General features: G+C 49.6%; 2 protein-coding genes across 3 annotated transcripts in view; both read right to left on the reverse strand.

Moving 5' to 3' along the window:
* Positions 1-5,687, reverse strand: part of LOC128568575 (maestro heat-like repeat-containing protein family member 7) — a 26,404-nt gene extending 20,717 nt beyond the window's left edge. The window contains exons 1-3 of the mRNA XM_053566226.1: positions 5,681-5,687; positions 5,044-5,234; positions 3,399-3,488 (exon numbers count right to left, since the gene is read on the reverse strand). Coding sequence (XP_053422201.1) covers positions 3,399-3,488; positions 5,044-5,234; positions 5,681-5,687 — 288 coding nt within the window. The remainder of the gene's footprint in view (positions 1-3,398; positions 3,489-5,043; positions 5,235-5,680) is intronic.
* The window catches only part of LOC128569255 (maestro heat-like repeat-containing protein family member 1), a 24,314-nt gene continuing 16,630 nt past the window's right edge, over positions 5,151-12,834 (reverse strand). The window contains exons 14-18 of one of the 2 annotated variants that reach the window (XR_008375293.1): positions 11,790-11,906; positions 7,711-7,833; positions 7,259-7,411; positions 5,983-6,530; positions 5,151-5,164 (exon numbers count right to left, since the gene is read on the reverse strand). Coding sequence is in view for 1 of the 2 variants with exons in the window: in XM_053567394.1 (XP_053423369.1) it covers positions 6,336-6,530; positions 7,259-7,411; positions 7,711-7,833; positions 11,790-11,906 (588 nt within the window). In the remaining variant the exon portion in view is untranslated. Of the gene's footprint in view, positions 5,165-5,600; positions 6,531-7,258; positions 7,412-7,710; positions 7,834-11,789; positions 11,907-12,834 lie in introns of those variants that run through there. The other variant, XM_053567394.1, reaches the window with a different exon arrangement.

Genomic DNA, 12,834 nt, shown 5'->3' on the forward strand with positions numbered 1-12,834 from the left:
AGAGGAAACAAACAGAACACAAGTAATGAAAAGGTAGACTTAAAAGCTTATCGATAATTTCTTTAAACATGAATGATCTAAACACACCAATTGTCAACATGGATCTTTTTTTTTTTGTGGTTTTTTGGCCAGGGCTGGGTTTGAACCCGCCACCTCCGGCATATGGGACCGGCGCCCTACTCCTTGAGCCACAGGCACCGCCCAACATGGATCTTTTATAACGTGCTTTCGAATGGATTTAAAAATACAGCTAACATGGATCTTTTATAACGTGCTTTCGAATAGATTTAAAAATACAGCTAGCTCTAGCTTAAAATTAAAAAACGGATAAAGATATACCAGGCACACACTAATAAAAGGAGAGGGAACTAGGAGAACGACAGACAAGTAGACGTCATCCCAAAGACAGTTATCAGAGATAAAGAGGATATTTCATGATTATAAAAGGTCAGTTTACCACGAGGATGTAACAATCCTAACCAGTACACACTTAACAGCAGAGCTTCAGAATGAGTGAGGCAAGAACTCACAGAACCAAAGGAAAACAGGTGAATGCAAAGTTACAGCTGGAGACTGCAAACTCCTCCCTCAGTAAGCAACAGAAGTAGCAGAAAATCAGCAAGCCCACAGTACAGAACTGAACACCACCCCCGACTGGCACTTTAGAATATTCCACAAAATGAAGGCAAAAGGCACATTCTTTTCAAGTGCACATGGAACAATCACCAAAATAGGCTGTATCTTGCTACATAAAACAAAACCCTAACAAATCTAATTAAAAGCATGCAAAGAAAGCACATGGACAGCAAATGTGCCCATGAGAATAGAATCGATACCATTAGCCATTAGAGAAACACAAATTAAAACCACAGTGAGCTATCACTCAACCTGTCGGAAAGGGTAAAGTAGAAAATAACACCAAATGCTGGCAAGAATGCAAAGAACTTGGACACCTCACGCATGGCTGCTGATGATAACACCGGGCAGCCACTCTGAAAAAGGGTTTGCCAATTTCTCATAAAACTAAATATGTACCTTCCATAGGACTCAGCATTTGTACTCTTCAGCATTTGACCCAGAAAATTAAAACTTATCTGCACAAAAAGCTCTCTCACAAGAGCCTTCTTCATAATCACCCCAATTGGGGAGCCACTCAAATGTCTTTGAATGGGTGAATGACCAGATCAACTCCCGTGTATCCCTGTAGTGCAAACTGCTCAGGAATACAAGGAACCAAGCTTGCAACATGTAACAAATTGGAGCATTTTAAGAGCATGAACCCATGAAAAAGAGCCTGTCTCTGAAAGGTTACATGCTGTATGTTTCCATGTCTATTATATCCCCCCAAAATGGCAAAAATAGAGAGCTGGAGAAGGGGCGAATGGTTGCAACCAGGGCACAGGAAAAAGGAGGGGACTTAGCTGTGACTAAAAAGGGCACTACAAGGGTTCTGCAAGGTGACCAAACTGATCCACATCAGCGATGGTGGTGTCACTGCTCACGCCCTGCTCCACTGAGGTCAAATGGCATATAACCCACTAGCACACAGAGGAGTGCACGTCAGAACTGTGACAACTGGGTCAGAGCTGTAGTCTGACAGCCGGGCCCAGATCCATTTCCCTGGCCGTGACAGTGTACTGCTGTTGTATATGTAAGATGTCACCATGCGGGGAAGCTGGTGGAGCTTACACGCAACAGTATCTACTAACCCTCAAATTGCTAACTCCCTGTGGATCTGCAATCGTTTTCAAAATGAGAAGTTAAGGAAACTAGCAGCAAAACAATTGGAAACAGCCCATGTCCATCCACAGGGGAGTGACCGGTAAACTGTGTCCACACAGCAGATACGACCACAGAATCGTAAGGAAAGTGTCTGGGAACTTGTGAGGGTGACAGAAAAAAGCTAGGGCCGGAGAGCAGGCACTACCTACTGTGTGGGAAGGACAGAGAAACAAGAAGAAACCAGAACACACATTTGCCCTTTTACAGTGGAACCAGGAAGGGCAACTCGGACGCAGTATGAATGGTGATCTCTAGGCAGTGAGTGGGAAGGAGCTTAAGAGGATGGATGGGAACAAGACTGCTCTGAGAAGACTTTATAGTTTTCACTTCTTTTTAATTATGTAAATTCTGATATAATCAATATCATCAATTAAAAGAACAGAAGCCCTTAATCTTAACAAATAAATCTAAATTATATCAATTTAATTCCATCACCAAAGAGAAAATAAGTATCTCAACTAACTTCTTGAGTATTATATTTGGACTATAACTGCTCAGGAACCTCTCCCCCTGATGACCACAAGTGTAAAGAAAACTGAAACTTCATATGGTAACTGGGGAGCAGGATACTCAAGAGAAGGCCAAAGTATCACACTCATATAAGCTTAAGTCACTGAATCCATAATAAAAGGCGACTCAGTTTAGTCATGGACAAATGATTCAAAGCTGGGCATTACCCTCCCAGTCAGGCACTTTATAAACTCTGTCACCCAGTCATCAGCCCAACTTTCCATGAGCCAGGTACTGTCGTCACTCCAGAGAAGAGTGAGGTGCAGGGATTGTAAATGAGTCCCCTGGCCACAGCACTGAGGATGGAAGCAGGCCGAGCAGTGGGGGAGGTGCACAGCGCGTACTGCTAACCTGTGACTAGTCTGAGGAGCAGAGGGCAGCTGAGGAGAAGGAGGTGGCCTTAACACCAGATGAAGGAAGAGGAATCATTTCTCCTCGAAGGGAGAAGACCGCAGAGGTTCAGATCCCACCAGCCATGATCGCCTTCCCTCAAAGCTCTGCACGCAACTCTCATCCTCAGTTCTGCCTCTTATCCTGTCCTTGACGGTTTTGTTCCCAAATATAGTGAGGTAACAAAATTCACATCTACCTCAAACCCTCAGGATGTGATCCTGCCTGGAAATAGGGTCTTTGTGGATGACACTAAGTTAACATGAATTCATATTGAATTAGGTGGACCTTGCCTAATCCAACGTTTACTGTTCTGATAAAGAAAAGAACACACAGACACACACACACACACAGACACACACAGACAGACAGACACACACACACACACACACACACACACACACACACACACACACACACACGGGAATATGCCCTGTGAAAATGGATGCAGAGATTAGAGTGACATGTCTACAGGTAAAGGGACATGAAGGATTGGCAGGAACCACCAGAAGCCAGGAGAGAGGATGGAAGGGAAGAAAGGATTCCCTGCAGATCCTCCAGGGGGAGCTAACCCTGCCAACACCTTGCTTTTGGACATTTCCCTTTGTGTCTGGGAGAGATTACATTCCTGTTGCTGTAGCCAACCAGGTATGGTGCACTGTGACAGGAGTCCCAGAAATCCAGGACACCAACTTCCAAGTGTCCCTCTCACTGACCTCCAAGCAGGACTGGATCTGAGTGGGCCTCTCAGTGACGAGTGCTACCATGAGCCTCTGGAGAGATTGCAGGCTCCTCCTGAGCAGTTCCTAAGGAGCAGAGAGGGACTCAGAGGATGCCTGAGGCAGCAGCCAGCCTTCCCCTGCCCGGGGGTCCACACCCCTGCTCCACACTCCAGCTCCTCCAGCCTCCTCACTCCTTCCTGCTCCTGTTTTCCTTGCATTTCCAGGAACTACTTGCCCTCCACTGGTCTGAATGAATCCTCTGTTGCTTTCCGCAGGGCACAGGACAGTGCCCTTCCCCTCTCACCCTCATGAGAACCATGTGGGCCCTGCCCAGCAATAGTAGGTCTTTGCTTTTAGGACAAAACCTTAGAAAGAAAACAGGTGATCTGCCTGCAAGGGCTTCTGCAAGACAGCTGTGGCCTCAAACTGCTGAGGAGGGAAGGCAGCTCCCGTGGAGTAAAGCACTGCCACGGAACCCACCCCCAGACTGAAGCCATTCCTCTGGGCAGTGGGGATCCCAGCCCTGTCCAAATGCCGGCAATACCAGCCAGTACCTCACTGAGGAATGTGTGAGGGGGCAAAGCCAGGGGAAACCCCCTCAGCTCTCTCTCATCTCTAGAGAGAGTCTAGATGGAGCCGTCTTTCCTTCATTACATAAAGAAATGTGAACTGGCAAAGAAGCGTTGCCAGTCCATGGAAAGAAGGCCCAAGACAAACAGACCTACTGACTCCAGGAAGTGAAAGTATTTCAGTAAATTGTAGAAAACATTGTTTATAAAAATGCTGATTTTGTTTTTTTGTTGTTGTTGTTGAGACAGAGTCTCACTTTGTCACCCTGGGTAGAGTGCCCTGGAAAGATAGCTCACAGCAAAGTCAAACTCTTAGGCTCAAGTAATCCTCTTGCCTCAGATCCCCAAGTAGCTGGGACTCAGGCACCCTCCACAACACACGGCTATTTTTACAGATGGGGTCTCCCTCTTGCTAAGGCTGGTCTCCAACTCATATGCTCAAAGGATCCACTGGCCTCTGCTTCCCAGGGTGCTAGGATTAGAAGCGAGAGCTACAGCGCCTGGCCCTGTTTCAAAAAATGTTTATGAATATTCTTAGTGAAGCTCTAGATGCTATGGTATCTGTAAAATAAGGACATCCAGCCAAGAGAAAGGAACAGACAAGGTGGAACGGTTCCTAGGAATGAAGCCTAAGAATGCAAATGTGAACCCCAAATCCCTCCATCCCTCCGCCCCCCACAAGGAAAGCTCTTGGCTCTATAGGAAATGGACTCAGGCCTCCTACTACTGGGACTCCCTGAAGTCACATAACCATGCGCCTAGAGTAAAGTCATGTTTGAACCTTCAGACTGCTTGCAATTTGACATTTGTAAAGGGAAGGACTGAGTTTCCACTTAGGGGACAGAATATTCAAGGGGTAGCAGTGGCCATCAATGGGTTCCCAAGGAGGAAGTCAACCTCATGGCCTATTCTGGCTGCCTGACTCAGCAAACCCCTCCCTCCTCCAAGGACAAAATTTTTCTCTGTTGAAGATGGTAGAAGAGCCTCATAAAACTGCCAAGCCTTTACTTCACACCCTCTCAAAAATAAATGATCAAAAACAAGGCAATGACCATCAGACAGCGCCTCACCTCGGTGGGATCCGAGGCCGCCTCCTGCAGGCCCTCCGAGGGGGGAAGGCAGAGCACACTGTCGCAGCATGTGAGAAGGACCTCTGCTATACTGTCTGACTCCAAGACTGGCTCAAGCTTGCTAAGGTCCAGAGTGAAGCACAGGGTGAGCAGAGAGCGTTGGCCAGACAGGACAGTTGGGGAAAGGAAGACTGATGGTACACAGAGAGAGAGATGGTGGAGACAGAGCAGTAGGTAGAGCAAGAACCAGGGAGACACCAGAGAAAAGGGGACCTGAAAGGGGAAAGGGGAGGAAACAACATCCCAAGGCAAAAGGACCAGAAGTTGGAAAAAAGAAACCCAGGGAGTGAGAGCAGGCACAGTGATTACAGGGAAGGGCACCAGGGCTTGGGGTGATATAGTGCTCTCTGGTTGTCCAGATGTCTGGAGGGAATTCAGAGGACAGAGATGGACATGGGGGGTGTAGTCAGGGACAGCCCTGGGAGCAGAAGGAAGCCTGGGGCAGAGGTGGTGGCAAGGCCCTGAGGACATGGGACAGGCAGGCTCCCTGGGTGCTCACGACATCCCACCCACAAACCCTTAAGAAAAGAAAGGGCAGAAAGTGTCCACTCCTGCCTGAGGGCTCTCCTACACATACGGTGCATCTTACAAGGGTACATGTGAAATTTACTAAATGTAGAATATAAATGTCTTAACACAATAACTTAGAAAAAGGCCGTGAAGGCTATGTTAACCAGTTTGATGAAAATATTTCAAATTGTATAAAAAAACAGCATATTGTACCCCATGGTCGCATTAATGTACATAGCTATGATTTGATAAAATAATAATGGGGGAAAAAAAAAGGTGAAGCAGAAGATGAGAGGTGGAGAGGCACCAGGGAAGAGGGCAGAACTCAAGCCAGAGGAGGGAAGGCAGAGAGCAGTGGCAGGTTGCTACCTGAGGTCAGAGATGACGTTCATTGCCTTCTGCCTAATGGAGCTAGAGATGCAGTCCAGTGGCTCCTCCCTGATTAGCGCCTGTGACACCCCACCCCAGAGACCAGGAGGACCATGAACATGCTCATCTCACCTTCCTCTCCCTCCTCCCACCCCAGGCCCTGCTCACTAGAAGGTGAGACCTGAAACCTCCAGGGACTTCCAATGAGCAGGATCACGGGGACAGCACCCCCTCCACTCCCAACCTCGCCCCACAGTACTCACCCCCACCTGGAGCATGGAAAAGAAGGATGGCAGCAGGAACAAAAGGCTGGAAACTCTGGGCTTCTCTCTTCCAGGCCTGGCCTAGTAACCCTACTGAGGCTTTCCCTGGGGACCGTCCTCCCTCCGCCCTGCTCTCTGCCCCGCCTCCTGAGTGGTGCTTACCGCCATGGAGGTCACAAGGTCCTGTTTGTGGGGAAACTTGCATGACAGTGGAATGGGCTGGGTGCTCAGGATGCTTGTCATCTGGGTCAGGGCATCCAGGTACTCAAGTTTCAGAGTCTTGTCCTGAACCAATGAATGTGCTCAGAGTCCTCCCAGGGCCAAAACGACCCTGGGCCAGGGATGTCCACCCATATACAATTTGGGGGAATGAGGAGCTGAGCGGCCCAAGGACGTCCCTAGCCCACAGCCCTAAATCTTCCCTCTGAGCATAGCTATAAATGGAGACAGCCTATGGCAGCCCTGTAGGGGAACGGGCCACCCATCTCTTTGGTACCCTCAGGAGTTCCCCCTCCATGGCGCTCTGGCATTAAGGTGGATCTGGCCTCCTTTTCTCTCAAGGTAGCACCTCTCCACTGAGCACATTCTGCCCTGAGCATGGCCAGCTGGGTGGCAGGTGGACTGGGAATGGGAAGGGCGGCTCCCCTGCCCTCAGGCGTACTGGACAGCAGCAGAGGCAGAAAAGGTGTTAGGGTTTGCCTCTGTCTCCCCTGGTACTTGTCCCTGGGGACTAGTTAGGGAATTTAAGCAAAGCTCCTTCCTTCCTAGGAGCCCAAAGGGTGGGCAAGAGTAACCAGGAGGAAGGAGACACTTTGAACAGACCTCAAATGAGTGCACCCTCTGGGGCCAGTTAAAGGTTCAGAGCTGCCAGACTGAGGCTCTGAGGACTGAGGTGGGAGAGGAGGTGACTGGCAGCCCTGCCCCCTGAAGTCCCTTCTCGGTCGCACATCTTCCCACCCAGGGCAGAGGGGCACAGGCGGGGCTGGGGTGCGGGCAGAGGGAGCAGGAAGTACCTTCTTCACAATGCACTCCTGGTAATGCTGCACGGCCAAGGCCAGGATGGTGTCCACAGGGCAGGAGAGGGTGTCCTTGGCCACAGACATCATCATGCCGTAGCTTAGGTAGATGGTGTGGCAGACCAGCCCCCACTCCCTTGGCTGATACTCCTGTAGGGGGAAAGGGGACTTGCCTTCTCCTCCCTCATCCTCCTCCCCTGAGGGGGACCTGGAGGCTCAGAAAGGAGAAGACTGCCCAGAGGGCCTGGGAGGGAAGATGGGCTGTGGATGGGAAGGATTTGGGGGGTGGGGGTGTGTGCTGAAGCTCAGGCATGAGGGAGTAGGGAAAGCGGGGGATGCACTCAATCCGAGGGAGGGGGCATTCTGGGTAGCCAAAGGCCTCAGAGAAGTGCAGGGGAGCCCTCAGGCCTTGTGCGGAATGCCGGCTGCACTCCCAGGGATGCTGTCACCTTGGCCAGTTTGAGGATGGACGACGTGTCCCTGTCAGTGAGTTTAGTGCCGTACACTTCCAGTTCATCCAGAACCACCGCCAGGTGTCCCAGGGACACAACAGCTAGTGCCTTGGCGATGCCCTATAACAAGGACAGCCCATCAGGACATAGCTAAGGGTGAGCTGAGCCCCTGCTGTACTTCCAGAGGCAGGGATCCAGACAAGAAGGGGAGGAAAGGGACACAGAGGGGATTTTGGCCCCTGAGGTCTCAACTCTTTCAAATCCAGATGGAGAAGCAAACATCTGTGTAAGGAGAAATTTACAAAGCAAACGATTCTGAAAGGTGTTAGGAGTTTCTACGATTAAAAAAAAAATCAGAGTCACAGATGTGCATGATCTTGGGAGTCTGGACCCCACATTGCAGAGGAGAGAATTCTTATGTACACCAGGAATTCAGAGAAGGGGTCCGAAGTGGAAATGGGAGAGAAGAACAAAGAAATTTTTTCTCCAACTGAATTCGTCTCTTTTTATCTCTTGGTAATTTCTGCCACAGTCACTACTTCCGTTGTAGGTGATGAAATGTGTTAAGGCTCCACTTCAAGTGTTGGCACTGCTATGAGCATGGTCTCTCCCTTCACTGTAACTCAGAATTAAAACTTCGGATTCCTTTATATTCCAGTCTCAGGAGAGATTTCCACTGTAGAATTTATCTGACGACAGTCTTTTATGCTTTCTAATAGTGGCCTACAACCAGTCTCTAGCTTCTCCACGAACACTACAGGATAGATTTAGTTTAAACGTGTATTAACCTAAAAGGCATTCTCTTGAACGAGTTTAAATGCATTTTATTTTTAAACAACCTACATGACATGTTTTTCCTTAAAAACAATGCCTCCACTCCAAATAAATCAAGGTCGAAATGAATGAAGAGCTCGAGATGACATCAGTGCCATTTGTCTTAAGCCCTGGTGTTGTGTGGGTGACAAGCAGCAGCCAGTTATGACAGGTGATAGATCCAAAGAAATTGCCAAATTTGTTAACATTTTTCCATTTCTAAACCGTCCTTAAAGAAAGTCATATATGGGGTCACACCATGCTCACAGGAGTCCAGGAGAGCAACCGTGCCATCTGGATTCATGTTTTCACCAAGAAAGTACTGGTAGTTTTTGAAATTAGCCAGGAAGTGCTTGATTTGTTCTACAGCCCCTGTCATAAAAGGTTTTACTCTTTCTGGTCTCTGTTCTTCAAGTTTGCCTTTGATTGACTTCATGTAATCTTTGATGGACTGCTTGTAAGCTTCGATTGTGAAGCTGGTTTCCTAAAGTGATGGTTCATGACAATATCAACACCAGGGGTAACTGTGCTTTCAGTACCTTCATCCTCAGGTCCTTCAGTGAAAGTATTTCAACCAATGAGCGAGTCTTCAATGTTACCCTCTGTCCTACTGACCATCTTCCTGTCCACCTCCAGGCATAGGCCATTAGCGATCTCTCAGATCTTGTAAATGTCGGAGAACATCTCATGGTGGCTAATGAGGTCCCTGTAGATAATCATGATGGCGGCTGAAGAAAGAAAGCTGCAGTGCTAGCTTTGCAGGAGCCTGGAGCTTGGAGTGAGCAAGGTGGAGCTGTAGCAGTGCTCGAGGTGTGGGGTGAGGAGAGGAGAGTGAGCAGAAAAGGCCCAGAAGAGCAAATTTGAGGCACATTTTCTGAAGCACTGTGTGGCCAAAAGGACAGAGCTCAGGAGAGGCAAAGGGAAGGCTCCCAGACAGAGTCACTGCTTCTGATCCCGGAGGACAGAGATCAGCAAGGACTCGGACCACTCGGGCAGGTGAAACAAGGGGCCTGTTTGGGGTGGGGAGGGGGGGAGAGTTCTGGGTGTGTCCTGAGGACACCTCAGTAAAAATGTCCTCAGTGGCTGGCAGATTGAAGTTGGGGTTCCAAGTGTGAATGTGGGAATATACAGATGACTTAGCAGGAGCCAGAAGAACAAAGGATAGTGGGGATGTGCACATCCCTGATTGGATCAGTCTATAACTCAAACCCGATGCATGGCAGGCTCTGGTGACTTGTTAGTCTGCACTGTCTGTGCCTAGAGCTCCCCGTACCAGGGGAGCTGAGCTTGGTACTACAGGAAAGCCCATGGCAGAGACGCAGGCTCTAGGTATTTGCAACCAGACTGTGTTCTTCCCGCATGAAGCCTCTGCACCAAGAGGAGGCAGCATGGGGATAATGGGGATGGCAGTAGTGGCCCAGGACACATGTCCTCACAGAGAGGGAGAGGTGCTCATGGGACCAAGAGACTTTTGGCCTTTCAGTAGGTCAGGGGAAGGTTTTGCCTAGTTAGGAAGTGAGTACCAGCACAGTGTTGGAAAGGGCCCTATTCTGCCCTGACTTCTCCTGCCCTTCCTTAGCCGCAGGTTTCCACTTATTCCAGTTGTCACCATCACAATAGCTCCCCCATCAGTGCTGAGTCTGTGCCAGCCTCACATAGGCTATCTCATTGATCCTTGCATTAAAAGGCTTTGGGGAGATATCATCATCTCCATGTTGTAGCCAGTGAAAACATAATGGTTCGCAAGTCTGGACATCCAGCCTGATCTCAGCTCCAGGTGACAAGGACATCTCCACCCAGTGTCACCCAACCCATACAGTCTAAAACAGCATCATCTTCCTGCCCACCATTCTTTCTGTGTTCTTTGTCTCAGGGAAGGATAAAAATTGTTCTTCCACTTGAAAACACAGCAACCCAGGGCCCATCCCCGAATCCCCTGTTTCTCATATCGTTCTTTCTGTGTGCAGCCTGACCTTAAGTGATGGCACAAGAGCCACTTTCACTTCCCTGGCTCAGAAGCCTGCACTCCAGTCCACGCAGAACTGGAGTGTTCTCCGGATCCATTCCAAAAGTCATCGCTCTTCAGTGTTGGCCCGGAACGTCACTGACAAGTGAGAATACCTGTTTCCCTCCTTCTCCTACACTAGCTGGATCCTGCTCAAGAAGCTGTTTGTCTCAGTAACACCACCCCAGCCCCACAGCCTTCAGTCAGACTCTTTTGTGCAGTGAGGGGTTTTCCCCAGTCTGTGACTTGTCTCCCCAGTGACACTCTCTGCTACCTGGGCTCAGGACAAAGCTGATGATAACTATTATGGACAGGGAGGGTTCTCTGAGGAGCCCTGGAGAAGGGAAGAAGGAGGACCTTGCTCTCATCTCCACCCCCAGCCAACACCGAGCAAGGGCTGTGCCAGGTGTTGTTCTAAGTCCCCTTACACTTGTCACCCTCTGAACTGCCCTCGGACACCCACATCGTCTGTGGTATTCCCACAATACACAAGTGAATCTAGTCATGAGGAACCAAGAGACACACCAGGAGAAATGTTCTACAAAGTAAATGGTGGGTACTTGAAAATGGAAAGATCATAAAAGATGAAGACTGAGGAACTGCTCCAGGCTGACAGTGATTGAAGAGAAAGGACAACTGAATGCACTGTTGGATTGCCAAGTTCATCCTGGACCAGGAAAAGCAGTTTTTCATTTGCGCTAGAAAATATTGCTTGGAAACCTGGGAATTTTCAAATCAGCTCTACACATTCCAGAACGGCGCCATAGCGATGTTAATGTCTCGATTTCAGTCACTTTCCCGAGGTTATGAGAGAGAATACTTTACTTTTTGTAAACCCCCGCTGCCATAGTTAGAGGTAAATGAGTTCCATGGCTGCAACCTCCAGGATCAAGTCATAAAAGAAACAATAACAGGAACACAAGTGGAGAGAGAGAAGGACGATGCACTCGTGGGACAAGTTAAGATTTGGGGAAGGGCTACAGAAATTCTTTGTACTGTTTTTTGGTTTTGTTTTTTGTAACTTTTACCTCTGAGAGTGAAATAAAAAGCTTTTCAGAAAATACTCTATGACGAAGGCCCAGAGGAGGAAACAGGGGCACGCACGGGTTCAGGAAAACCCCCAAGGCACGGCAAGTAAGTGGCAGACCTGAGATTCCAACCCAGGGGTTCTGGCTTGCCAGATCCCAGCTCTTGGCCACTTGGCCATCCTGATTCTAAAACTCATGGCGTCCACCTCTGCCAGGGTCCTCCGCCTTACCTCCCTCTCTTCCGGCTCCTCCTGGGAGGTGTTTAGCATGGCAGGCAGCATCTTCTGTACCAGTTTCAGATTCCTTGAGGTCCGCAGGGTGAAGCCAAATAATCTGTACAGGAAAGCCTAGGACGGTAGGAGGGCAAGATCAGCCACAGTGTGCGGTGAGTCCGGGGAAGCTGAGGGGGGCCCTTCCCAGCATCCCCCTCTAAACCAGGCACCCCGGTCTCTCTGAGGACTGGATCAGGCACAATCTGACGGGGCAGGGGCTCACTCCAAAGGGAAGGAAACACTGCATTCCTGCCTCCTCAGCCTCTTTGGGAGAGGCCTCCTAGCCTTAGGAAGCTTCCCTGATCTATACGCTGCCCACTTCCTGCCATAAATAGAAACAGGTCCTCACATCTGCATAATGTGAAAATCAGAACTGTGTGGTCCCACAGGTACATCTCTCTCCTCTTCCTGTCTCCGTCCCCTCAGTGACATGGCCTCTGTCCTTGCTGAGATGCTGGGGCCCTGCCTATCTCCTACTACCCAGAGGGATGTGCTGGTCCAGGCTCACACCTTGGGGCCCAGCATTTCCTGAATTCTCCATGTGATTCCCTCTCCCTGAACTCTGCAAGACGCCGTGTCACTCACAGGTCAGATGCTGCCTCGTGAGCCTTCCCTGAGCTCCTAAGTTACTCTCGGGTGCACCACACTATTCTCTCCCTCAGAGATCTTGTTTCTGTGCCTGCCGGGGGGGGGTTCCTGGCTCTCCGCACCCCTGCATCTCTGAGCAGATAAGAGCTCAGAGTAGCTTCTCAGAGCCACCTAGAGCAGGCCTGACATAGCAAGCACACAGAACGTCCCAAGGGGTGGACAGATGTCTGACTTCTCTCCGTTCACCCCCAAACCCCTGAGAGTACAATTCCCCCACACTGGCAGACGCCCTTGGTGCTGTGCCCAGGCCCAAGGCTCCCTTCCTTCTGGCTAGCTGCTGCCTTCTCCAGCACGGCCCCAGCTTCATCGCAGCCTCCTTGTCTGGAGGTGCCTGGGAGCTACATTTCCGCCCTCT

This window comes from Nycticebus coucang, chromosome 17, assembly GCF_027406575.1.
Source record: "Nycticebus coucang isolate mNycCou1 chromosome 17, mNycCou1.pri, whole genome shotgun sequence".
In the NCBI taxonomy this organism is placed as follows: Eukaryota; Metazoa; Chordata; class Mammalia; order Primates; family Lorisidae; genus Nycticebus; species Nycticebus coucang.